General features: G+C 38.0%; 2 protein-coding genes across 3 annotated transcripts; one reads left to right on the top strand and one right to left on the bottom strand.

Annotated features, from left to right (window-relative positions):
- The first annotated feature begins 10,520 nt into the window (after window positions 1-10,520).
- LOC142613789 (protein EXORDIUM-like 2) lies at window positions 10,521-11,774 on the top strand. The gene has a single exon (XM_075786291.1). It carries the CDS (start codon window positions 10,567-10,569, stop codon window positions 11,554-11,556), a length of 990 nt encoding a protein of 329 aa, XP_075642406.1. The 5' UTR covers window positions 10,521-10,566; the 3' UTR covers window positions 11,557-11,774.
- Window positions 11,775-12,161: 387 nt separating this feature from the next.
- Window positions 12,162-18,667, bottom strand: LOC142613743 (fumarate hydratase 1, mitochondrial). Of its 2 annotated transcripts, XM_075786227.1 has the most exons (17): window positions 18,243-18,667; window positions 18,016-18,133; window positions 17,572-17,721; window positions 16,943-17,053; window positions 16,709-16,792; window positions 15,494-15,592; window positions 15,357-15,407; window positions 15,217-15,266; window positions 14,775-14,856; window positions 14,524-14,618; window positions 14,381-14,447; window positions 14,236-14,286; window positions 13,942-14,037; window positions 13,436-13,534; window positions 13,296-13,325; window positions 13,135-13,200; window positions 12,162-12,640 (listed from the first exon to the last, which is right to left on the bottom strand). In XM_075786227.1, exons 1-17 carry the CDS (start codon window positions 18,395-18,397, stop codon window positions 12,554-12,556), a joined length of 1,491 nt encoding a protein of 496 aa, XP_075642342.1. In that variant the 5' UTR covers window positions 18,398-18,667; the 3' UTR covers window positions 12,162-12,553. The 2 variants fall into 2 exon arrangements, with proteins under 2 accessions (XP_075642342.1, XP_075642343.1); XM_075786228.1 differs by lacking the exon at window positions 15,494-15,592 and having other exon boundaries at window positions 18,243-18,552.
- Window positions 18,668-24,064: the final 5,397 nt, after the last annotated feature.

Below are 24,064 nucleotides of genomic sequence, written 5' to 3' on the forward strand. Positions count from 1 at the left end.
ATCATCCACATAGAGGAGAAGTAAAATGGTGCATTTATCAGTGCGACGAAGAAATAAGGCAGCATCATAAGGACTGGTAGTGTAACCCAAGCGAAAGATGGTAGAACTGAACTTTACAAACCAAGCTCGTGGAGCTTATTTAAGACCATACAATGCACATCGAAGGCGACAAACCTTGTTTGATTCAACAGAAAGACCTGGAGGAGGTTGCATGTAAACTTCTTCACTCAAATCCCTATTAAGGAAGGCATTTTTAACATCCATCTGAAGAAGATCCCATTTTCTAGCAGCAGCAACAGCCAAAAGGGTACGAACAGATGAGATGCGAGCAACTGGAGCAAAAGTCTCTTCATAATCAATCTCATACTCCTGTGTAAAACCTTTTGCAACAAGAAGAGCCTTATAGCGTTCAATGGACCCATCAGAGCGAGTCTTAATCTTGTAGATCCACTTACAACCAACTATAGACTGTCTAGGAGAGAGAGTAACTAGATCCCAAGTATGGTTTTTGGTTAATGCATCAAGTTTCTCTTTCATTCCAATCTGCCATAAAGGGTCAGTGGAGGCCTCACGATAGGTCTGAGGCTCGTGGAGTGTAGCAAGGACAGTGTAACAATGATAATCAAGTAAATGTGTCGGAATGGATCTTACCCGGGTTGAGTGGCGAGGTGGAATGTCTTGTGGAGGTGGAATGTCTTGTGGAGGATCTTCAGGTGGAGCAGGAGCAGGAGCAAGAACAGGGGACCCATGCTCAAGTTGGGATAGCTCGTCATCAATCTATTCATCTTCAACCTGTCGAGAAGGAATATCAAAAATATCTAGAGGTTGGATAGCAAAATCCAAAGGAGGATCAAAAGTATTTAAAAAAGGAACATAAGACTCGTCTGGAAAAACTTCTAAAACAAAAGAGGTAGTTAGGGAAGAATGAAAGTGAGAGAGTTCAACAAACAAGTGGTGTTCCCAGAAGACAACATTACGAGAAACACGAAGACGATGAGACACAGGATTATAACACCGATACCCCTTTTGTGTTTTGCCATAACCAAGGAAACAACAAAGTCTAGACCGAGGCTCAAGTTTGTTGTGCTCATGAGGTTGAAGAAGAACGAAACAAACAGATCCGAAGAAGCGAAGGTGATAATAGTCAGGGGGTGACCCAAAGAGGCGCTCATACGGAGTTTGATTATGGATAATAGTGCTTGGAATGCGATTAATGGCATGAGCAACATGAAGAGCAGCTTCACCCCAAAATGGAGGAGGAACTTTGGCAGAAAGAAGAAGAGCACGAACAGTGTCAAGAATGTGACGGAGTTTTCGTTCAGCTCGACCATTTTGCTGAGAGGTACCTGGACAAGTTAGATGATGTACAGTGCCATAGGAGTGTAACAGAGCTTGAAAGCATATTGAGTATATTCAAGAGCATTATCAGATCGAAAAATTTTGATACATTTGGAAAATTGTGTTTCAACCATTTTTGCAAAGTTACTGTATATTGGCAAAATTTCAGAACTAGATTTCATAGGAAATATCCAACTATAACGAGAATAATCATTAATAAAAACAACAAAATATCGAAATCCACCAATACTAGCAACAGGAGAAGGTCCCCAAACATCAGAATGAATTAACTCAAAAATGCTATTAGAAATAGAATCACTATTATTAAAAGGTAAAGCTGGTTGTTTTCCTAACTGGCATAAAGTACAATCAAAATGGTCTTTAGACATAGAGCCTAACAGACCCTCAAAGGCTAACTGTTGTACCCGAGAAGAGGGTGCATGACCAAGACAAGAATGCCAAAGTGCAAGAGAAGGTAAGGAAGAAACCGCAGCAGCAGCAGCAGCAGCAATAGACACTGGAGCAACAGGTGGAAGATGAAGATTGTCTACAGGAAACATACGCCCAACTCTAGGACCGGTCCCAAGCTCTTGTCCCGTCCTCGAATCCTGCACAATGCACCCAGAATAGTAAAAAATAAGGCGATATCCTAGTTCAGCTAATTATCCCATAGAGCACAAATTATAAAAATAGGTCAGGTACATGGAAGACCCTAGGAACAAAGATGTTGGAGGTCGAAACAAAACATAGACTATTCCCATGCATGGTGGAACCATCAGCTATATGAATATTTAGAGGATGTGGTGCAAGGTCAAGTTTGGAGAATAAGGACGAGTGAGGTATTACGTGATTGCAATAGGCAAAATCAAAAAGCCAAGTTTGAGACTTATCGGGTAAAACTGAGAGAGCAGTGAAAAGAGATGCATTACCAGCCATACGAACAGCCTGAGCTATGATCTCCTGTAATTCAGTGGGTGAGAGGTTGATAGTGGATCCAGAAGACTGGGACTCAGCTGAAATGGAGGCATTGGCGGAGTAGACTCAGTATTAGCAACTGCAGCAGTAAATTTGTTGCGACGGTAACAAGTCTCAATAGTGTGGCCAGGACGCTTGCAATAGTTGCAGATCTTTTTATTGTTCTGCTTGCGACGATGGCTAGAGCCAGAAGGATCACCTGATCGCTGAGGTTACTCTATGGGTGGAGCAGAAGGAGTAAGAGCCAGAACATTAAACTTATTCTGGACTTGAAGAGTTGCAAGGCGAGCTTCGTCTCTTACTAACTCGTTCACAGCAGTATCAAGAGAAGGAGGAGGACTACGATTATAAAGCTAACCTCGAATGGGCTCATAGTCCTTGTGAAGTGACATCAGGAACTCATAGAGACGAAATTCATCTCTAACAGCAGCATATTGTTGAGCATCTTTTGAGCATGCCCAAGTTGGGTCAGAAAGGTTAATTTGGTCCCAAATGAAGTGAAGCTGATCATAGTAGTCATTGATGGATTGCCCTGGTTCTTGCCTGAGTTGATGCAATTCAACCACTAACTGATATTTCATGGATCCGTGAGTAGTGGAGTATCTTTTGGCCAATATTTCCCATGCTGATTTTGCATCATCAAAGCTGCCCAACAGATTGGAGATGGAGGGAATAGAAGTGTTTCGAATCTATGTGAGGATCATATGATTGTGACTATCCCATTCAATCATGCGACTGAGGAAGGCAGTATCTTCTTCACTTGCCCCCTTCACAGGAATAGTGATTGCACCAGTACAATAATGCCAGAGCATGCGACCCTTAAGAAAACTGCGCATAGCTTGAGACCAAGATAAGTAATTCTTATTCTCTTCCAATACAGTATTGATGGGGCGAGGAAGAAAAACATCTTTTTTATCCATTTAGAAACACAATATACAAAAATAGACTGCAAAAATGAAATCTATGCAAAAAAATGAGTAAGGAGAACCTAGACTGCAAAAAGTCAACTCTGAGAAAAAGTCAACAATCAAAGTCAACGCCCGGTCAACGGTCCGGTCAAAGTCAACGGTCCACTCGGTCAAAGGTGATGACTTCAGCAAGATGACGTGGCGCTTAAGGCTGATGTCAGCATGAGCAATTAGGGCTGACGTGGCATAATGACGTCAGCGATGAAGTCAACAGGCTGGTGTTGGCGCGTGAAGGCACATGAGAGCGCGTGAGGGCGCGTGACCAACAGTGGTGGCGCATGAAGGCACGTGGCAATACAACCGAGATAAGCAACGGCGCGTGGAGGCGCGTGGCTTTTGACGCAAATTACTCTTGCGGCGCGTGCAAGCGTCTGTGGACTTCGTTGGCTACTGGACTTCCACAAGTGTGTAGATTGGCGCAAGACGATCTCAATGGTACCTGCAGAAAATTAATCGGAGTAATTTTAGAGTCGGTGATGAGAAGAGTAGTGGTCTTTGTGGTGTGGGACTCCTCAACGGTGACGGCTGCAGGTCCAGAACCTAAGGACAACGGTTGGGAGACATCGGAGGTTCAACGGCGAAAGGCTGCAAAAACATAGACGTTGGAAGAATGATCCCAGCTTCCAATTAATTAAAGTCTTAGCAAAAACATAGGCTTGATAATGAACTTATGTTAGATCCTAAACTCAAAAACTTGATATTGAGCTCAAGTTTATATGGACTAATTAATCAAGTAAAGCTAAGTCGAGTTCAAGCTTTTAGACTTTTTAACTAGTTCGCGCTTGAACTTAAACATTATTTGTAAGCTTAGTTTGAGCTTAAACTACGTTTTAATATTTTACTATTGTTATTGAGCTGAGCTTAAACATTCACTTCTCAATAAAGCTTAGCTCGTTTATGACCCTAGAGTTAAGTCATAACCTAAACCTTAACCCAAAGGTTTGAACTCAAGAATTACCCCATCAATAAGTCTAGGATTACCAAAAAGTAAAAAAAAATAATAATAATAATAAAAAAAAAAATAAAAAATAAAAATTGACAACTATTGAGGTGGCAAGTTGTTATTAGTAAATAAAAAAAGTAATGTTATTAGTAAGAGAAAATAAAAATTAATAAAAAATTTTCAACTAAATTGTTGTGTATATAGCATTATTATTATCAGATTCTAAAACCCAACCATGGAGGGAGAGCCCAATAAGAAAAATAAATAAATAAAACAATAAGTCTAATGTCATGATAATCTATATATATATATATATATATAATAGGTAAAGCAAAGAGAAAATTCAATTAAGCTTCAAATTGGAATTTAATTAGAGTATAATTTTGTATCATATGTCTCATCTAATCTAAATTTTAGAATTTTGTGCCAAGTGAATTAATTTAGTGTAAAAAATGAATTTCAATTAGAGTTTAATTTTGCGCCACGCGTCCCATCTAATCTAAATTTTTAAATTTTTGTGTCAAATTAATTAATTTAGTATAGAAAACGACGAATCCAATATAATAAACCCTAAAAAACATAATCATATAACTAAAAAGAATTCAAATTTGTAAGTCATCTATATATATATATATATATATATAAGCTGTAGGAAAGACTGTAACTTCTTCCTTTTCTGGTGTGGCTGTCACTTTTGTTGATTATCAAGAATCTTCGAAAGGACAAACCTAACTTCAACATCACCATTCTGGTTTCTGATGAAGAAAGAAGTGTTGGACTGGATTGGCTGAGATGCCTGATGAAGAGTCTCATATTTTGTGATCCATGACTCTGGAAAGAGCTTTTTCATCTGATCTTTGTTCAATTGTCCTGGAACAAATGTGCACATAGGTGTCATGCCTGGATCAACTTGAATCAAAAGAGCATCATTGGACTGGGCTATCTCTGGTATAGCTATGTCAAAAGCATGGTTTTGGAGTCTGTAGGCAAGCTGATATTGAAGTGTAGCTGCAAAAGTATCATGCACTTGAGAAGCTCCTGCAATCTGGATTTGGACTTTAAGAGCATCACAAAGGTGAGGGTCTTTGAGAGACATGTTGAAATTGGGGAAAAGGGTGACAAAGACTGTTTCCGCATTGAGTGTGGTTTGGATAGTTCCTATAACTGCATTGTGGTATTCCAAAAATCTAGAATCAAGAAGAGCAATTCTAGAAGCTATAAGGAGTCCTTTTCTGCCATGAAAAGTGAGTGCGAGTCTTACTGCACCAAAATGGAGGTGAGTATAACCTTGTCTTTGCCATGGAATGACAAACTCTCTGGGAAGGGCAAGGGTGATAAAGTTTTCTTTTTCACTAGTTGGAATATTGAACTGGTCGAACTTTGAGGCTTGGACATATTCTTTTACACTAGAAGGATGAGAAGGACCTAGAAACTTTTTTATGGATTTTTTGAAGGTTTTTTGAAGTTTATCAAACACAGTATAAGGATTTACAATAGGGAAATCTGTAATAGGTATTTTACTATCTTCAGGGACATGGGATATTTCGTATAAATAGTCTAATCTATTTGCAGTAGATTTACGAAGGGAAAGATCACAAGAAGTGGTAATGGTATCTGTGACTGCTGAGGATGTGACTGCTGAGGATGATGAACTAGCCATGATAGTTTCTAAAATGAAGAACTGTTTTTCTAAGGTCTGACAGGACTAAAACGCCACTCCTAGACTCACATCCACTAGATGACTCAGGAAAAATAATTCTTTAACACTTTTAGTACAACCCCTTAGTGTTCTACTTGATTATCAAATCCAGTGTTCTGATGTGATTTTCACAGAGGATCCACAATAAGTGGCAACTGTAAATCACAGAGCATACTAATCAGGACAATAATTCAAGAATACTAATCAAAGGAGAGTGAAACTGGTTGCAAGGCTTTAGCAGTTTTGTGTTGCATAGCAATTTTGAGTTGTATAGCAGTTTTGTGTTGCATTAGTACAACCCCTTTGACACTTTTAGTACAACCCCTTAGTGTTCTACTTGATTATCAAATCCAGTGTTCTGATATGATTTTCACAGAGAATCCACAATAAGTGGCAACTGTAAATTACAGAGCATACTAATCAGGACAATAATTCAAGTATACTAATCAAAGGAGAGTGAAACTGGTTGCAAGGCTTTAGCAGTTTTGTGTTGCATAGCAGTTTTGAAATTATAATCCAATTTTGTGCCATGCGACTAAATTTATGTGGGAACTGCACCATAATTATTCGCTTAAGCTTGTGCCATGTGTCTACTTAAGTTTTTTAATCTTTGTGTCAATTGAGTTAATGAGTGAAAAATACTAAAAATCTAATATTAATAAACTATAAAATTATAAATAAATAAAAACAATTACATTTACTCAATAAAAATCACATGTTTCTTAAAAAATAAATAAAATAAAAATCACCACATAATAAAAATCACTACACGTTCTATCTTATTAAAAATTAGAAAAAAAAAATGATGTAGTATTAAATTTAGATAAGAATTTTAATATGTGTCTAATTACGTTTACTTAAAAAATAATAATTTGACTAATTATCTATATTTTATGATAAAAATTGTATTTAATTTTAAATATATTTATATGTATGCATAAATGCATGTGTTATATGCTTTTGAAAAATTAATTTGACTAATTATTTATATTTTTATAATAAAAATTTTATTTAATTTTAAATGCATCAATACGTTTGCATGAAATTATATACTAGTTTTTATTTATAAATATTTCATAACAAATTATGGATGAGATGAGAAAATGACGTTAACGGTAAACCCAAACATCTCTAAAAGTTGGGTAACATAATGGACAATTGGAACTCTACCAAATTAATTTTTCCAACAATTTCTAGTTTCTCTAGTGACAAGTCGAGCTAAAGAGAGTCCTAGCCAAAAGATGTCCTACCCTTTTCAGTCACTGATTGATCCCTAACTAGCAATATGTGATACCTTTGACCACCAATAATCAAACAAAGAGTAGATGTCAAGTCATAACCAATGCCAGTGACAAAATTATTGTCAGAAAGTGATAGAGGAACAGTCATCTTCATATATCTGCAGGACTATGGAAGGAAATTCTCATGTCGGCCAATCGAAATCAATTTGAAAGCCAAACACCATCGGTTGGTGCAGTGTCATATAATTTTAAATGTAAAAATAGTGCCGTGAGACTCAATTTTAAAGTTATTTTTACTGAAAAAAGTACTTACAAGTCTCATAAACAATACATAAAACTCAAACATAAAGAAGCGCGTCTACTTTCCTTTTCAGTGCAATCCAAACGTGCACTGACTGTTTGAATAAACAAACACAGTTGTTACAAGTAATCTCTATCCTTTCCACACAATATATGCAACAACTAGTCAGGTTCCTAGAACCTATACTTGATGTTGAACTTAATTAATTTGCTTGATAATCGTGGGCTATAACTGTAGTTATCCCATTCATTTATAATATGGAGCCCACACAATTTGTCGAGTTCAATAAGCATTTCACACGGCATGGTGGCATCAATACAATCAAACGATTTCCTATCATCATGCAGATGGGGTTGGTATTGATCAGTTTCATGCAGATAAACTTCACGGTTTAGGCAGCAATAATAGATTGAACGCTCCAAACTGGCCAAATACTTGATTGAGCACAAACCAGATTTCAGTCGCTTGAGGTGGTTTTGACTTCGCGAGAAAGGAAATAAGTTCGGTACAACCTAACTTAATAGGACTTCTATATGAAATGCACAAGTTAACGATGAGAACAAGGAAAAGTATTTTTATTATCAAGCCTAAATTACAATGTCTAAATTACAAAGCCTATTGACGCACTTTCAGGCATTAAGTTACAAGCCTACTTGATAAATCTGATACAAAGAGAGAGTCATTTTGCTAGGTTTTGGTGTTTCCATGTTTGCGCCCTGTGTGAGAATATTTTTCTCTATTTATATATGAGGCTTTGATAGTTAATCTTGTCTTTATACATGTGCTCTTATTTAAATGAACCGGCTCCAAATAACCTTGCTATTCAAAATAATCAATAATATGATAAAACTTTTATAGTTTTTGAGAATCAATAACACTTTTATCACTTAAGGACTTCATTTTATTGTTAACTTATTAGTAATATGCCATTATATATATATATATATAGGTATATATATATAGGTAAAATTTAGAGAAAATTCAATTATAATTTAAAATTAGAATTCAATTTTGCTTCATATGTCTAAATTTATGTAAGGTCACATCTTAATTATCCACTTAAGTTTTTTAATCTTTGTGCTAAGTAAGTTAATGAGTGTAAAATACTTAAAAAATCACATATACTCAATAAAAAAACTAATCACATATATTCAATAAAAATCATCACACAACAAAGATTATCTCACATTCTATTTTATTAAAAATTAGAAGAAAAAAATCATAAGCAGTATTAAATTTGGGTTAGAATTTTAATATAAGTAATTATGTTTACTTTTAAAAAAATAATTTGACTAATTATTTATATTTTTATGATTTAAATTGTGTTTAATTTTAAATGTATCCATATGTATGCATGTGTTATATGCTATTTTTTTTATTAATAATTTGACTAATTTTTTATATTTTTATAATAAAAATTGTGTTTAATTTTAATGTATCTAATTATCTATGTGTTTGCATGAGTTACATGCTAATATAACTTAATACTTTGGTACATCTAGTGTTGACACATGCACTGTTACTAAATTAAATGTTTGGCCTAACAACACTAAGCCAAAGTAGACCAACCCAAATGTTAATATTGCATTGCCATAAGCAGGGACAAAGCCAGAACTTTGAGTTAAGAGGGCAGCTTTATTGTTGGCTGTGTGCAGCGATTTCAACATTTGACTTTGTTATTACTTAACTACTATTTTTTTTTTTTTTTTGTGTGTTGGTAAGAACAAAATTATCTTTTTTTAGGATTTTTTAAAGGGCTAGGTTGTTTATTTTAAATAAAATTGGTTAATTGAGCTTAATTTTTTTTTTTTAGATTTACTATTTGTAATTTTTGTTGTTGAGCTATTTCTTTTGGGCTTGTATATTTTGTTTTAAATTTTAGATCTATAAAATTTTTTATAGTCACTAAAATGAGGAAAATTCTAGCGCTACAAACTTTTTTATAAACTATTGATGTGATAAGTGGATACTAATAAGTAAAAAAATGATGTGAGTGGTAGGCTCATGTGCGAATCAATAAAAATTTGCTACCAAAACAGTTTGTTTTGTGAGTATAGCATTACTCTTAAAAGAATTAATGATATTATTTTAAGGAAAAAATGTAATTTTATAAAACAAAATTGCTAAAATTAATACACATATATATAATAATATATTTTTAAAAAATTGGGGGGCCATCTCTCCCCTCCTCCTCCTCCCCACCCCACCCCCCCCCCCCCCCCCCCCAAGTCCAAAGGTAGCTACGTCCCTGGCCATGAGGTTAGTGTTACAAACCCACAACCAGAAGATATAACCCCGCTACAATTATACTGCATTAGAGTCCGAGAAAGTTGTATAGAATCATCAATCATATACTAGTGTTGAAGTGATGTCCTAACTCCTCTTATGACAAAATATCAGCCTATTATTGAGCATAATTAAAACTAGCATTTGAAAAATCTTTGTACAATCAGATTTATAGATAACGTACTGTTTCTAATCTTCAAACAACCGCTAAACTTTAAAATTGATATTCATTATTAGCAGTATTAAAAAACAGTTTGGAGAAACATAATAATTGCTATGTCCTGTATCAACTACCTACTAAGGCCAATAGCAGATTGCCAATAGTCTGATTAAAAGATTATAGATGGAATTATTTGTCCCATTTGATAATTTTGATTTGAAAGGTTGTGATTAGTAGGCAAATAAATTAATTAACTAATTTATGTGAAAGTAGGAATAAGCCTGTCTTTTAAATTTGGTAGCAAAAAATTAGTATGTGTAGTTACTAAAAGAAACTAATATGTTCCTCTTTATTTTACTTATAATAAAGAGAGTTCATTTTATGCTTAAGATTTTACATTTTTTCTATTTAAAATAATGACATGACAAAATAGCAATTGAATTTATAGTAAGTATGAAATATATCTATTTTGAATGAACATGATATTTTACACGGGATCATATCATCATAATCCTATAAGTTTATAACAATAATGCATTATTAAACTCAGAATTTGGTAACTGCAGAAGTAGGGCCTAGTTCCATCTATAAAATGGACCCTTTTTAGGCTTATTGCAATCATACTCATCATCATTTCAAACATCTTAAACTAAGCATGGTCATCATGTTTTTGAAGTCTATGCTCTTCCCCCTCATATTTGCTTTGGCTTTAGCTCCAAGGTCACAAGGATTGAGCCAAAGCCAAAGCCAAACCCAACCTTCTTTAGCCACCACGTTCAATGAAATCAAGTACCATGGAGGCCCCCTCTTGACCAAACCAAATAGCATCAACATCTACCTCATATGGTATGGTGCCTTTTCTCGAAATGACAGAAGCTCCATAACCGATTTCTTTGCTTCCTTTAATCCTTCTAAGGGTCTAGTACCCCATCAAGAACCCACTGTGGCAACATGGTGGAAAACAATCCAGACATACAAGGACAAGTCTGGGAACTCAGTTTCCAGCACTGTTAGACTTGTTAAACAAATTGGTGACATATATTCTTTAGGTAAGAATATTAAGCGTGCCCAAATAGCAAACTATGTCAAACACAAGATAGAGACCAAAGTATTACCATTTGATTCAAATGGAATATACTTGGTTTTAACTTCTAGAGATGTGATTGTAGAACGATTTTGCATGGGATCATGTGGTTTTCACGATAACATAGTGTTGTCTACAAAGCGTACTAGGTTAGTTTATGCACATGTAGGAAACCCTCTGGTGCAGTGCCCTGGATTATGTGCATGGCCTTATTCACTTCCAGCTTACGGTCCACCAGGCCAGCAAGCCCTCGTTGCACCTAATGGTGTTGGGGCTGATGGAATGGTCATGAACATTGCAACAATTATTGCGGGAGCTACAACTAATCCTTTCAAAAATGGGTATTTTCAAGGTGACCCCTTGGCTCCATTGGAGGCTGTCACAGCATGTCCAGGGATATTTGGTGAAGGAGCTTATTCAGGGTATCCTGGAAATTTGATGGTGGATAAAATCAGCAAGGCTAGTTATAATGCGTATGGTGCTAATGGAAGGAAATTCCTCCTTCCAGCTATATGGGAGCTGACAAGCTCAAAATGCAAGGTCATCCACCAAGGGGCGTGAATTGATTTTTACATACAAAGGCATTGCTATAAGCAGGGCTTGATAGACAAAAATGGATATTTAACTTTATTTTTCAGTTTTCTGTTGGGTTAATCATATTTCATGTCTAAATATTTGTGTGCTATATATTAGTTATATGTGCAAACAATGTGAGTTAAAAAAAAAAAAATAATAAATAATAAAGTGATGCCACATCATGAGTTTGTGTTTGAGGGATAGTTGATTGCTAGGCTACATTTAATTTTCTGTTGGCTACAAACCAAACATTGAACAGAATCTCTGGCTCACCAAATTTCTCTTTTTTTCTTAACTTCACCATCTTCACCCAATTAATTGCTTGGAATCATGGAATCCATGAAAACGTATATGTTTTCGCCAAGAATTTTAAAACTCGATTGACACTACTCAATTTTTCTAACTTCTGTTAACAGAACCAGTCAATAGACCGACCAACAGACCATCAATTTAACTGACGGGTATTTTTACTTTAATAATTTTTTTGCTATCTTTACTTCTCATTCGTCTTGAATTATTTAATGAGTTTATGATAGATACTAGATAGTACTTTTAAGATAGTACTCAGCACCAGCATTAGAAAAAACAAAGAAACAAAGACAGTACTTTAAAATAATTCCAGAGCGCACCCAAAATAATCCAAATTTACGTCTTACCACAATATCATAAATTCTGTTGGTTTCTTTGATACAATCATTACAAAATGGGGGAGGCTCTCCACTCATTTTCTCAATCAACTGCTGTTGTCACCGAGCCAAAGACCCAAGCCAGCCATGGAGAAAACCTCAAGAATATTGTTTTTGTAAGTTGAAAAAAATAAATCTATCGAGTTTCTTCTTCTTTTATCTATTTATTTGGGTTGCTGAAGATCAGATTTCTAATTCCTAATCAAACTAATTGGGAGAAATGATGCACAAAATGAAGCATCAGGCAATTAATGCTGAAATCAAATTTCAGGAGCTTCAAGATCTTGATTATCTCATCAAACAGATGGGCCAATCATTTTCTCTGGCACCACAAGAGTATCAAATTCTTCACTGGTTAACACTCCTAGTTTCAATGCAGCTTCCTGCAGAGTTAAGTATTGGTTAGATTAGATGATTCAGCAATCCAAAGTTTCAAGAAAACACCATTGCTGAAGAGAGCATTAAACACGCCACTGTAAACATGATCGTCTTCCTAAAGTCAAACCCATCATTCCAACCAAACACGAGCTGAGAGATGCGTAAGTCCAACAAGAGGATTGGTGTGGACACCACATGATAGCACATCTGTGGAGATTATCTTTATCATTTATGTTATCTTTATTTGTGTTTATCTTTAGTATTGGATTAGTAGTTGAGATTGCCTTAGGTGGGAAGCCTAAGGTTTCACGGAAGGACTAATCTAGGTGGGAAGCCTAGGTTGTCCTACATCAAGGATATTATATGTTATTACAGCAGTTGCTTTTAGCATCCTTAGCCATCTACTCAGGAACTAATGATAAGTCATTCCAATAGATTAAATGAGTGTCACAAGAGACCAAACATATTGAATTGCATTGACAAGAAAAAGGAATCATACCTTCAGAGTACTTCCTTCCTTGTGAGCTTTTTTGGCAACCGCAGCAGCATTGTCATAACCAATTTTCTGGAAAATCAACAACAAAAGTTATAACACAAAGCACGGGAAACTATAAAGAAAGTGTACACATGAAAACAGGCGAAACACAAGTGGGAACTTACAGGGTTCAAAGATGTGACAAGCATCAGTGACTGCAACACCATGCAAAATGCCACATAGCAACAACAGACAATAGATTAGCCTGAAATCTAAAACATAGAAAAATATAAAGATTTATATTTTGTACCCAGTAACGACTCACCTCATGCAGCAATTTTGCAATTCTTTCCCTATTAGCTTGAATTCCTCTCACACAGTTCTTTTCAAAGGAGGCAGATGCATCTCCAAGGAGTCTCACAGACTGTCAGGAATCACAAACACTAGTTGAATAAGAAGACATAAACACTAGTGGAGCAAGATTGTAAAGTGTGCATTTATTGGTAAGCAGGGCATTAAATTTTGCATTAAGATATCAAGAGATTATGAAATTTCAAATGGCATCCTAATAAAACTATTCTAGACAGGTCCACAGGACCACCACATTATACTTTTTTATTATAGGACTTTAGAAATTCCCAAATAGATCTTTTCAACTTCTGGTTTGAAAATTACAAAAGCATAACAGCCATGATTGCTAGCTTCTGGCCCAAATCACTACCAGATAGAAAAAGATGTATCCTACCCAATCATGGCCAATTGATGTTGAATAATGGATGCACTTGGCACCTCCAATAAGTATAATTACAATAATGAGACAATAGAACATACATGTAGAAGACCATTGGCAATCAATGGCTTGTATACGTTTAGTTCGAAGTGACCGTTGGAACCTCCTACTGTGATGGCCACATGGTTTCCCATAACCTGAAAGACGTTACAAATAAATAAATATCAACAAATGTTTGTAAAAGATACTTAAAAATGAAAACCAATCATCATAGAAGTACACTGCAAGGATGAATTATCTATGAGGGCTTAAAAATTTTAATTTTTATGCATCTTACTAATTACTACTTGCAAATAAGTCCCCAATTTAACCAAAATTCAAGACACTAAACTTACCTGAGCACAGACCATGGTGAGAGCTTCACACTGAGTAGGATTGACCTTTCCCTGAAACAAAATAGGTTCAGTTAAGTAATAAAATTTGGGTTTTTAGTTAAAAAGAAATAAATTAAAGAATTGTGGAATAAGATGGGAGCTTTACGGGCATAATACTGCTGCCTGGCTCATTTTCAGGAAGAATGAGTTCACCAAGGCCACAACGTGGACCACTGTACAAGAGAAACACAGTGAAAACCTTAAAGAGAACCATAAATAAAAAATGCAAGTCACACTAGGCATACAAACCTTCCTAATAAACGTATGTCATTTGCAATCTTCATCAGAGAAGCAGCAATTGTGTTAAGGGCTCCATTGGTTTCAACAAATGCATCATGTGCAGCCTGCCAAAAATGAAACATATGAGCATACAGCCCCACTCGGTCTCAAGTAAGACAAGATGAAAAGCAATGAATTGCTCATACAGTAAAACATCCCCACAACAGAAAAGGGATAGAAAATGAACAGACAAAAGCGGAGTTACAGGATCAGAAGCTAACCAAAGCTTCAAACTTGTTTTCTACAGTAACAAAAGGTAAGTTTGTTTCCTCAGCTACTGCTGCAGCTATCTTGACATCAAACCTAAATAATAGAAGAAAACTATTGTCTTAGTAAACATGAACAGAACAACAGAAGTGGAAAAGTGTTCTTCCTAAATAATATTTAGAGGAAAGAATATAGAATTCATGTTCATTATTGCCAAATCCATGACATGATTTACAGTTTTATCAGAATAATTTTTTGAAACAATAAGGAAAAAGGTGTTACAATGGCAGATAGGGAGGAGGGGAAATCATCTACAAAAAGGGCAGAGAAAATTGATAAAACAAATAAAATCAAGCCAGGGGAATGAGACCAAGTAAAGATACTTGTATTTAGAGCAATACACATCACAAAATACCAAAATAAGTAAATTGCTTCAACCTCAAAGCAATAACATACCCTTTCTTTGTGTTCAATCCAGTGCCTACAGCAGTACCGCCCTGTGCAAGCTGCTCAAATAAAGTCTCCAATCAGTCAGAACTAAAAGGAGAGAACAGAAGAAAAAATAGTAAAGATTTAACACTTTAAGAGTTTATAACCTGATAGATCCGAGGTAGCGTGCAGAAGACACGGTCAATTCCATATTTTACCTGCAACAAAAGCACAAAGCAATCAGAAGTCCATCCCAGCAAACATCAAGCTTGGTCTATCCTTCCTACCAAATATGTAATCTTACTTGTGTAGAATAGCCACTAAACTCTTGCCCAAGAGTCAAAGGTGTGGCATCTTGAGTGTGAGTGCGTCCGATTTTTACAATATCTTTGAATTCAACGGACTGGTAGAAACAAATTAAGCATTAGAGACATTATGGTAGTATAGCTAAAACAGTACACAACGCTAATAATGGATGCATAAATAATAACAGCATTTACATAGAGACGTTATGTGGGAGACACAAGGAGATTTTTATTTTAATTTAGTATTATTTACTTTTTCAAATAAGTTGTATTTTTTTTAGGTCCTAGCAATTTATTAAGCTATTAGTATTTTAAAATTTGTAAGCAAGGTTATTTTTGTAATAAGGCAATTAGGGTTTCCTATGCCAAATAGAATTAGGGATTAGTTTTCCTATATAAGCAAACTATTGCACTCATTTTGGAGATGATTTTGATGGAAGAAAGTTTCGTTTGGTTTTTGGTCTGGTGCCAATTCCAGTCAAACCTAGATTCTGACCCCTAGTGGTTTTGTTCTTCTTGGTGTTGACTCCAAGCAAGCCTAGTTACAAACTCCTAGGTCATATCCTTTTATTTTCCTGTCTTTTAATTTCATTGTTCTCCTAAGTCGGGGGGTGGGGGGGGGGGGTACATTTTAATGCTAGAGTGTCACGACAGAAGAAGAATGTAGTAACCAAAAGCCATCATCTGGTCAACAAGAGCACCACACATCAAATGCAACAATAGAAGTTAAAAGAACAGATAGTTGAAAACAAACTGAAGTAGTTATACTTTTTACTGAATAACTTAGTCGCACATGCAAGTGCACATAAATTACTTGATAATTCATAAATGCAAAATTAAAGTAAATCATGAGAGAGAGAGAGAGAGAAAGAGAGTGAGTGAATACTTTTATGCATAGGAAATAGACAAGAGAGAAGGCATCTTTTGAACTTCAATAGTTATAAAGTTAGGATATGTATGTCTCACTAAGATGGTTAATCAGGCCACCTAGTCTAGCCAAGTTCACTTCATAAAAGGAACAATAGAATGAATCTAATACAAAGTCAAACCACGTGACTCAAAGGGCTGAATCCAAGTGTACAACTCAAAGTTAAAAAGGTTATCCAAAGATGAAACATCCAACACAGTGTATAAGACATGGAGCAGCAACAGCAGTCTAATTTAGCCATCATGTTTCAATCTGCTGTTGAAAAAGGATGAAATAATCATCAAACCTTTGAATTTAGTGAGGTATGCAAATGTTTCAAATTTGGTATCAATCTGGAATTTATTTCCATTGCAGCTGCAATATGCATTACCTGGATACAAGAAAACCGCATTACTTAACAAAAGACAGCAAGAAACCAGTTGATTGGACAAGGAAAACAAATAAAAACAGACGGGAGGAGTGATTCCCTCCAAGTGGTGGAAATGAACAAGTTAAAAATAAAAGAAAACAAAAGACTTACAGTGGGGAAGGTGTCATTAGAAGATTGTGATCTGTTCACATGGTCATTAGGGTGCACAACCTTTTCACCACGCTTATGGCCAAGGATCTCTGCTGCTCTATTTGCAATGACCTGGAATATTACATGATTAAAACACAATTTAGAGGCAAAAAATCATGTTGAAGACCAAACACTAGAAGTCAGAAATTCTAGACCACCCAAACACTGGTAAATCCACACCGTGCATAATTTGCAAAAGGTATGTGCTTAATAGAAGAATAACTATATGCTTCAAGGATAAACCACACCACATTTTGTCACATCCAGGATGATATGATATGAGGACTTACAAGAAAGCTTTGAATTGTGTGTGCGCACATGTATTCATTGGTCTAGAAAATCTTCTACATGGAATATCTTGTGCACTATCAAATGCACCTTCACATTTATTTTTGAGAGGAACCATCTACATGAAAATTAACCGATGCATCTCTCTCTCTCTCTCATTTGCTCACTGTTACTCGATGAATATTACCATCATAACCCAATGACAATTACTTTCTAGACAAACGTACTTAATCAAATTATGAAAGCAATTTAAATAGGGTGCCTACAGCATACATACTGAAGGTACAAAAACCAGCACCAACCTCATTGGCATTCATATTGCTTTGGGTTCCACTTCCAGTTTGCCATACAACAAGTGGGAAATGATCGTTTAGCTTTCCCTCTGCTACTTCTTGGGCAGCTTGCATTATCGCTTTCGCTATCATTGGGTCAAGACCATACTCCATATTCACCTGGAACATAACTTGTTAGGTACATCTTAACAAAACCTCCTATGCTAAAAACCACTGAAAATATACACTAAAGAACATACTTTCTCGCAAATGTGTACATTTAAGATAATGTTAAACCAACCAAAACGATTAGCTACACTAAAAAAATGCAATCTTTGCACCATAAATTCAAAATAATGAATTAAACAACAAAAATGAAAGAGACCCAATTGAAACAAAACTCAAAATGTAAGTCCAGGAATCAATTTTCAATTACTTAACAAAGAAATAGCAGTAAAATTAAATTAAAAAAACCTTGGCAGCGCATCTCTTAAGAATACCAAAGGCACGAATAATTGGTTCAGGCATTCTTTCACGGTCGCCTCCAATGTCAAAGTTCTGCAACGATCTTTGAGTCTGTGCCCCCCACAACCTGAAAAAAACCAAACTTTTACGATTAAGAAAAAGGACCCAGAAAAAAGAAGAGAAGGGAAGTAATTGTTTTGCTTCCAAAACCAATAAGAGCAGTTTGAGAGACGAACTTGTCATAGGGAACGAGGATTGGGCCAAAAGTGTCACGCTCCTCTCGAAAGGAGGTGGGTAAAGGTTTCACAACAGTAGTAGTAGCGTAACGCAGAGCACCGATCGCTGATCCACCCGAGATTGAGAGTCGGCGCGACACCGCGAACATCGCCATTTCTGAGGAGGGCTGTTGTCGTAGTTGCTGGACTTGGACCTGAGAGACGACAATTCAAATTTCAAAGAGATGAGGAGAAAAGGCAGAGGAGCTAGCTCAGCTTTGTTCCGTCGAGGAACAGAGATACGGTATAGAAATGACAACTAGTTTGGTCTGGAATTGAATTGAATCGAATCATTTCCTATTGACTCTTATGGGCGGCGCGGCACGTGACGCCGGAGTAATGGGACTCTCTTTGGGACCCTGTTTATTCCTTTTTTCAATTTCGGTAAAAATAGTTCCAAATATGGATGGAAACATAAATAATATTGAGTTCAACTTTCCATCAATAAATAAATAAAAATATTGAGTTCAACTGTCACAATCTAATAAAAGATTGAAATATAAAAAATTCAGTACATCATTAGATTTTCAAATGGGTATTAAAATTAGTTCAGTGTGATTTTACCTATATGTTAATATGTAATACTATCATTTGCTATGTTGAGTTTGGAGGGGGTAAAACTTGAATTTTACACCACATTTTTATAGAATTTAATATCAATAACATTATCTTTTAATTATTTTTAAATAAATATTATATACACAATATTTTCACAAGTCTTTCATAATCAATTTTAGGTGACAGATTGTTTATTAGTTATTATTTGTGAGTAAAAAAGTAATTTTAATTGTAAGTTCAAATTATAACTAATAATAACTTGCCACTTGAACAAATTTTTTTGGACAAATTTTTTTGGACAAATTTTGGTTACAATTGTTGTATATATAGGTATTTACAAGGATAGGTTGTAATAATGATGATGTTTAAGTTTGGAAAATATTGTTTTATAAAGTTGTTAAAATGAAAATTCAAGTTCTAGAATTTTCTAAGTGAAAATTTAGGTTTAAGCATTTTTGATCGGTCGAAACTTTGGCTCGATCGATCGAAATGGTAAAAAAAAAAAATCCTGGAGTTTCTGGATGACTTGATTAGTGCTCGATTCCTATTCGGCCGATCGAAAAGAGCACTCGATCGATTGAAAGTTGAAAATCAAGATTTTTCTACTGAATTTCCTGGTGACTGTTCAGTGTGTTTGAAGAGGCTTCAAGTCTCGTGAATGGTTTTATGAAACATTTAATTCTCCATACGTGTCTTTCGATGAAATATAACCCTTTTCAAAGTTCCAATAAATATAGTTTTGTATTTTACTAACTCTATGTTTTTCTTGTTGATGATGCCGAAGAAATCACCAATAAGCTGCGAGTACTCCTCCAATTGAAGCAACACCTGCGAAGAGAAAATAGATGATCGACAGAGAGCACCGGTGTGGTGCCGGCCAAAAACCCTCCGACGATCAAGTTAGAGTCTTTTAAACAACCCCAGAGTGCCAGAGCTGAGATACTTGAAAATGTCGCTTTGTCCATAGAACGGATTCGCCTTTCACAGCGTTGGTGAATTCATGCCCCGTTCCTCCAAAGTTTCGCATGCCCCATGTGGAAAACTACGACGGATCCAAAGACCCGTTGGACCACCTGGAGTCTTTTAGAACCCTAATGCATCTTCAGGGTGTACCAGATGAAATCATGTGCAGGACTTTTCTCACCACCTTGAAGGGGCCTGCGAGGGATTGGTACAGCAGGCTGACGCCCAATTCTATCGGCACTTTTAAGGAACTAGGCGCACAGTTCGTATCACACTTTATTGGAAGTCATCGACACAAGAGGTCTATTGCGTGTATACTGGGCATTAAGCAACGAGAAGACGAGACATTAAGGTCCTATATAGCCCGCTTTAACAAGGAATCCCTCTCAATAGACGAAGCAGATGACAAGATACTTGTGGCAGCATTCACGAACGGGCTACAAGAGGGTAAGTTCTTGTTCTCTCTATGCAAGAATGACCCAAAGACTATGTCCGATGTATATTACAGGGCGACGAAGTATATGAACGCGGAGGATGCCCTGCTGGCCAGAGACGACCATAAACCAAGAAAAAGGGAGAGACAGGAAGATGCGAAACCCGACAATGGACGAAAAAGGGGGAGAACCAGAGAGGGACGAGATGATCGACGACCCAAGCCGCCTACAGGAAGATTCACGAACTTCACTCCCCTGAATGCGCCCATCGACCAGGTGTTGATGCAGATTAAAGATAAGGAAACTTTGGCCTTTCCTGGCAAACTAAAGGGAGATCCCAACAGGAGACCAAGGGATAAATACTGCCGTTTTCATCAAGACCACGGCCATGACACCACCGATTGCTACGACCTGAAACAGCAAATAGAAGCTCTCATTAGGCGAGGGAGGTTACAGAGGTTCGTCAACAAAGAGAGGGCGGACCCGCTACAAAACCAAGCCCCTCGGCGAGACAATGATCGCCCCAGGCAACCCGTAGGAGACATAAGGATGATTGTAGGAGGCACCATGAGGGCCGGATCTTCCAAGAAAGCCCGAAAGACATACATCAGAACGGTCCAGAACGTCCAGTCGGCAACTCCTGCGCTTGGAAGGTCACGGATTGGAAATCCCCCCATTGAATTCTCGGAAGTAGACGCCCAGCGCCTTCATCATCCTCACGACGACGCTTTGGTTGTCACCATACGGGCAGGAGACTACAACATACACCGAGTTCTCGTAGACAACGGAAGTTCAGCAGACATCCTTTACTATCCCGCTTTCCAACAGATAGGAATTGAAAGGGAGCGACTAATTCCGGTTAATGCCCCACTCATTGGCTTTGGAGGGGCGAAGGTACATCCACTTGGCACTGTCACTTTAACGGTAACCGTTGGAGACTACCCACAGCAAGTCACCCGGAACGTAACATTCCTGGTAGTCGATTGCTCGTCGGCTTACAATGCCATCATAGGGCGTCCGACCCTCAACTCATGGAAAGCCGTAACCTCGACATACCATTTGATGATAAAATTCCCTACTAATCGTGGAATTGGAGAATTGAGAGGAAATCAGGTATCCGCACGAGAATGTTACGTGGCCATGATGGAGATGGACAGTCACATTCAAGCCATGAACATAGAGGAACGTCGGGTGGCGACAGAGCCCGTCGAGAGGCTCGAAGACGTACATCTCGACGAAGCCCACCCGGAGCGAACGACAAAAGTCGGAACCCTGGCCGACCCGGCGATACGTCAAAAACTCGCAACTTTCTTGAAAGAAAACAAAGACGTATTCGCATGGAGCCACGAAGACAAGCCAACCCGTCAGTCATGGTGCACAGGTTGAATGTGTCGCCATCTTTTCCGCCTGTCCGACAGAAGAAAAGAACCTTTGCCCAAGAAAGAGACCAACCAATAGCAGAAAAAGTCCGCAAACTGCAAGAAGCGGGATTTTTCAGGGAAGTGTATTACCCCGATTGGTTGGCGAATGTCGTGATGGTCAAAAAGAACAACGGAAAATGGAGGATGTGCGTCGACTTCATGGACTTAAACAAAGCATGCCCCAAAGATAGCTACCCCCTCCCGCGGGTCGACATCCTGGTGGATTCTAGGCCAAACATCAGTTGTTAAGCTTCATGGATGCATTCTTCGGGTATAACCAGATCCGAATGGATGAAGCTGATCAAGAGAAAACTTCGTTCGTAACAAGCCAAGGCCTCTTTTGCTACAAGGTCATGCCCTTCGGCCTGAAAAACGCTGGCGCAACCTATCAAAGGCTCATGAACAAGATGTTTGCACGACAGATTGGAAGGAACGTCCAGGTGTATGTCGACGACATGCTGGTCAAAAGCCAAAGGGAAGAAGCTCATCTGGAGGATCTTAAGGAAACATTTGATACTCTTTACTCCTACAACATGAAGCTCAACCCAAGCAAGTGTGCCTTTGGAGTGACGGCAGGAAAGTTCTTGGGGTACATGGTATCCCAAAGAGGGATCGAGGCCAACCCGGACAAGATTCAGGCCGTTATGGGGATGACCCCTCCTAAAAATATTAAGGAAGTACAAAGCCTCAATGGTAGGGTCGCCGCGCTTAGTAGATTTGTGTCGAAGGCCGTATATAGATGTCTACCTTTTTTCCGAACATTGAAGAAATCCTTTGAATGGATTGCCGAGTGTCAACAAGCGTTCGAAGATTTAAAGGTCTACCTCTCTTCACCGCCATTGCTAAGCCCCTCGCAACCAGGAGAAGAACTGTTCCTCTATCTGGCCGTTTCCCCAGCAGCTGTCAGTGCGGCCTTAATTAGGGAAGACGATAAGGTTCAACGACCCGTGTACTACGCGAGCAAGGCATTGCACGGTGCAGAAGAGAGATATCCCCCCATGGAGAAACTTGCCTTCGCTTTGGTTACAGCGGCCCGTAAGCTCAAGCCATATTTTCAAGCCCATACAATAGTCGTCCTAACTGACAAACCTTTGCGGCGAGCAATGGGCAGCCCTGCGGCTGCCAGACGAATGGCGTTATAGTCGGTAGAACTAAGTGAATTTGATATACAATATCGCCCCCGCGTTGCCATCAAGGGGCAAGCGGTGGCCGACTTCATTGCTGAGTTCACCAGCGCGGAAGGCGAAGAGGAAAAGAATCCCCAATGGAGCATTTTCACTGACGGGTCATCCAACAAGAAGGCTGGCGGGGTAAGGGTCGTGCTTAACTCTCCGGAAGGCGACGAGCTCAAATGTATGATTCGCCTCGATTTTCCTACAACTAACAATGAAGCTGAGTATGAAGCCCTGATAGCAGGTTTAGACCTTGCTCAAGTTGTAGGGGCCACGAACGTGGTTGTTCATTGCGACTCCCAAGTCGTCACAAGCCAGGTAAACGGCGAGTACGAGTGCAAGGGTGAAAGAATAAAGAGGTACTGGGAACAAGCAAAAAAGAGGATGGACAAAAGAGAGCAAGCCAAAATAGTCCAAATTCCAAGAGGAGAAAACGAACATGCCGACCGACTTTCCAAAGCCGCATCTGCGGAACCTATGACCACCATCGACAAGGTACTTTCTTTTATTCAGTCCTCACCGTTAATTGACGTTGTCTGCATACAAGAAATTGGTTCCGAAAACAATTGGACCACGCCCTTGATCTCCTACCTAAAAGATGGCACGTTGCCTGATGAGAAGGAGGCTGCCAAGAAGCTGAAGGTCCGGTCTACACGGTTTGTCTTGATAAAGGACGTCCTCTACAAAAGGGGATTTTCCCGACCATACCTAAGGTGCGTAGACCCCGAAGAAGCAAGCTATGTTATGAGAGAAGTACACGAGGGGATATGCGGCAACCACTCTGGATCACGGTCATTGGTACAAAAGTTGATTCGGGCCGGATACTATTGGCCGACAATGCAAAATGACGCCCAAGTTTATGTGAGAGCTTACGACAAGTGTCAAAGGTTCAGCAACATCATTCGGCAACCGGCGGAAGAATTGACCCCCATAACTGCCCCATGGCCATTCGCCCAATGGGGGTTGGATATCATGGGACCATTCTCGATGGCGGTAAGGCAGCTGAAGTTCCTCGTCGTCGGCATCGATTACTTCACCAAATGGGTTGAGGCTGAAGCCCTAGCCACAATCACTGAAAAGAATATAAGGGGTTTTGTATGGAGAAACATCATTTGTAGGTATGGAATTCCAAGAGTCTTAATTTCAGACAACGGTAAACAATTTGACAACGACTCCTTCCGAGCCTTCTGTTCGGAGTTAGGAATCAAGAACCATTATTCCTCCCCAGCCCATCC

This window comes from Castanea sativa, chromosome 10 (assembly GCF_040712315.1).
Source record: "Castanea sativa cultivar Marrone di Chiusa Pesio chromosome 10, ASM4071231v1".
In the NCBI taxonomy this organism is placed as follows: Eukaryota; Viridiplantae; Streptophyta; class Magnoliopsida; order Fagales; family Fagaceae; genus Castanea; species Castanea sativa.

Bases quoted from the DNA above. Each gene is read 5' to 3' on its own strand.
- LOC142613743 (XM_075786227.1), bottom strand. From the start codon at position 18,397: ATGGCGATGTTCGCGGTGTCGCGCCGACTCTCAATCTCGGGTGGATCA. The intron at 14,857-15,216 runs GTATGTTATTGC...TCTATTATTTAG, and splicing joins GGATTGAACACAAAGAAAGG to GTTTGATGTCAAGATAGCTG. The intron at 13,535-13,941 runs GTATGTTCTATT...GATTCCTGACAG, and splicing joins TTGCCAATGGTCTTCTACAT to TCTGTGAGACTCCTTGGAGA.
- LOC142613789 (XM_075786291.1), top strand. From the start codon at position 10,567: ATGGTCATCATGTTTTTGAAGTCTATGCTCTTCCCCCTCATATTTGCT.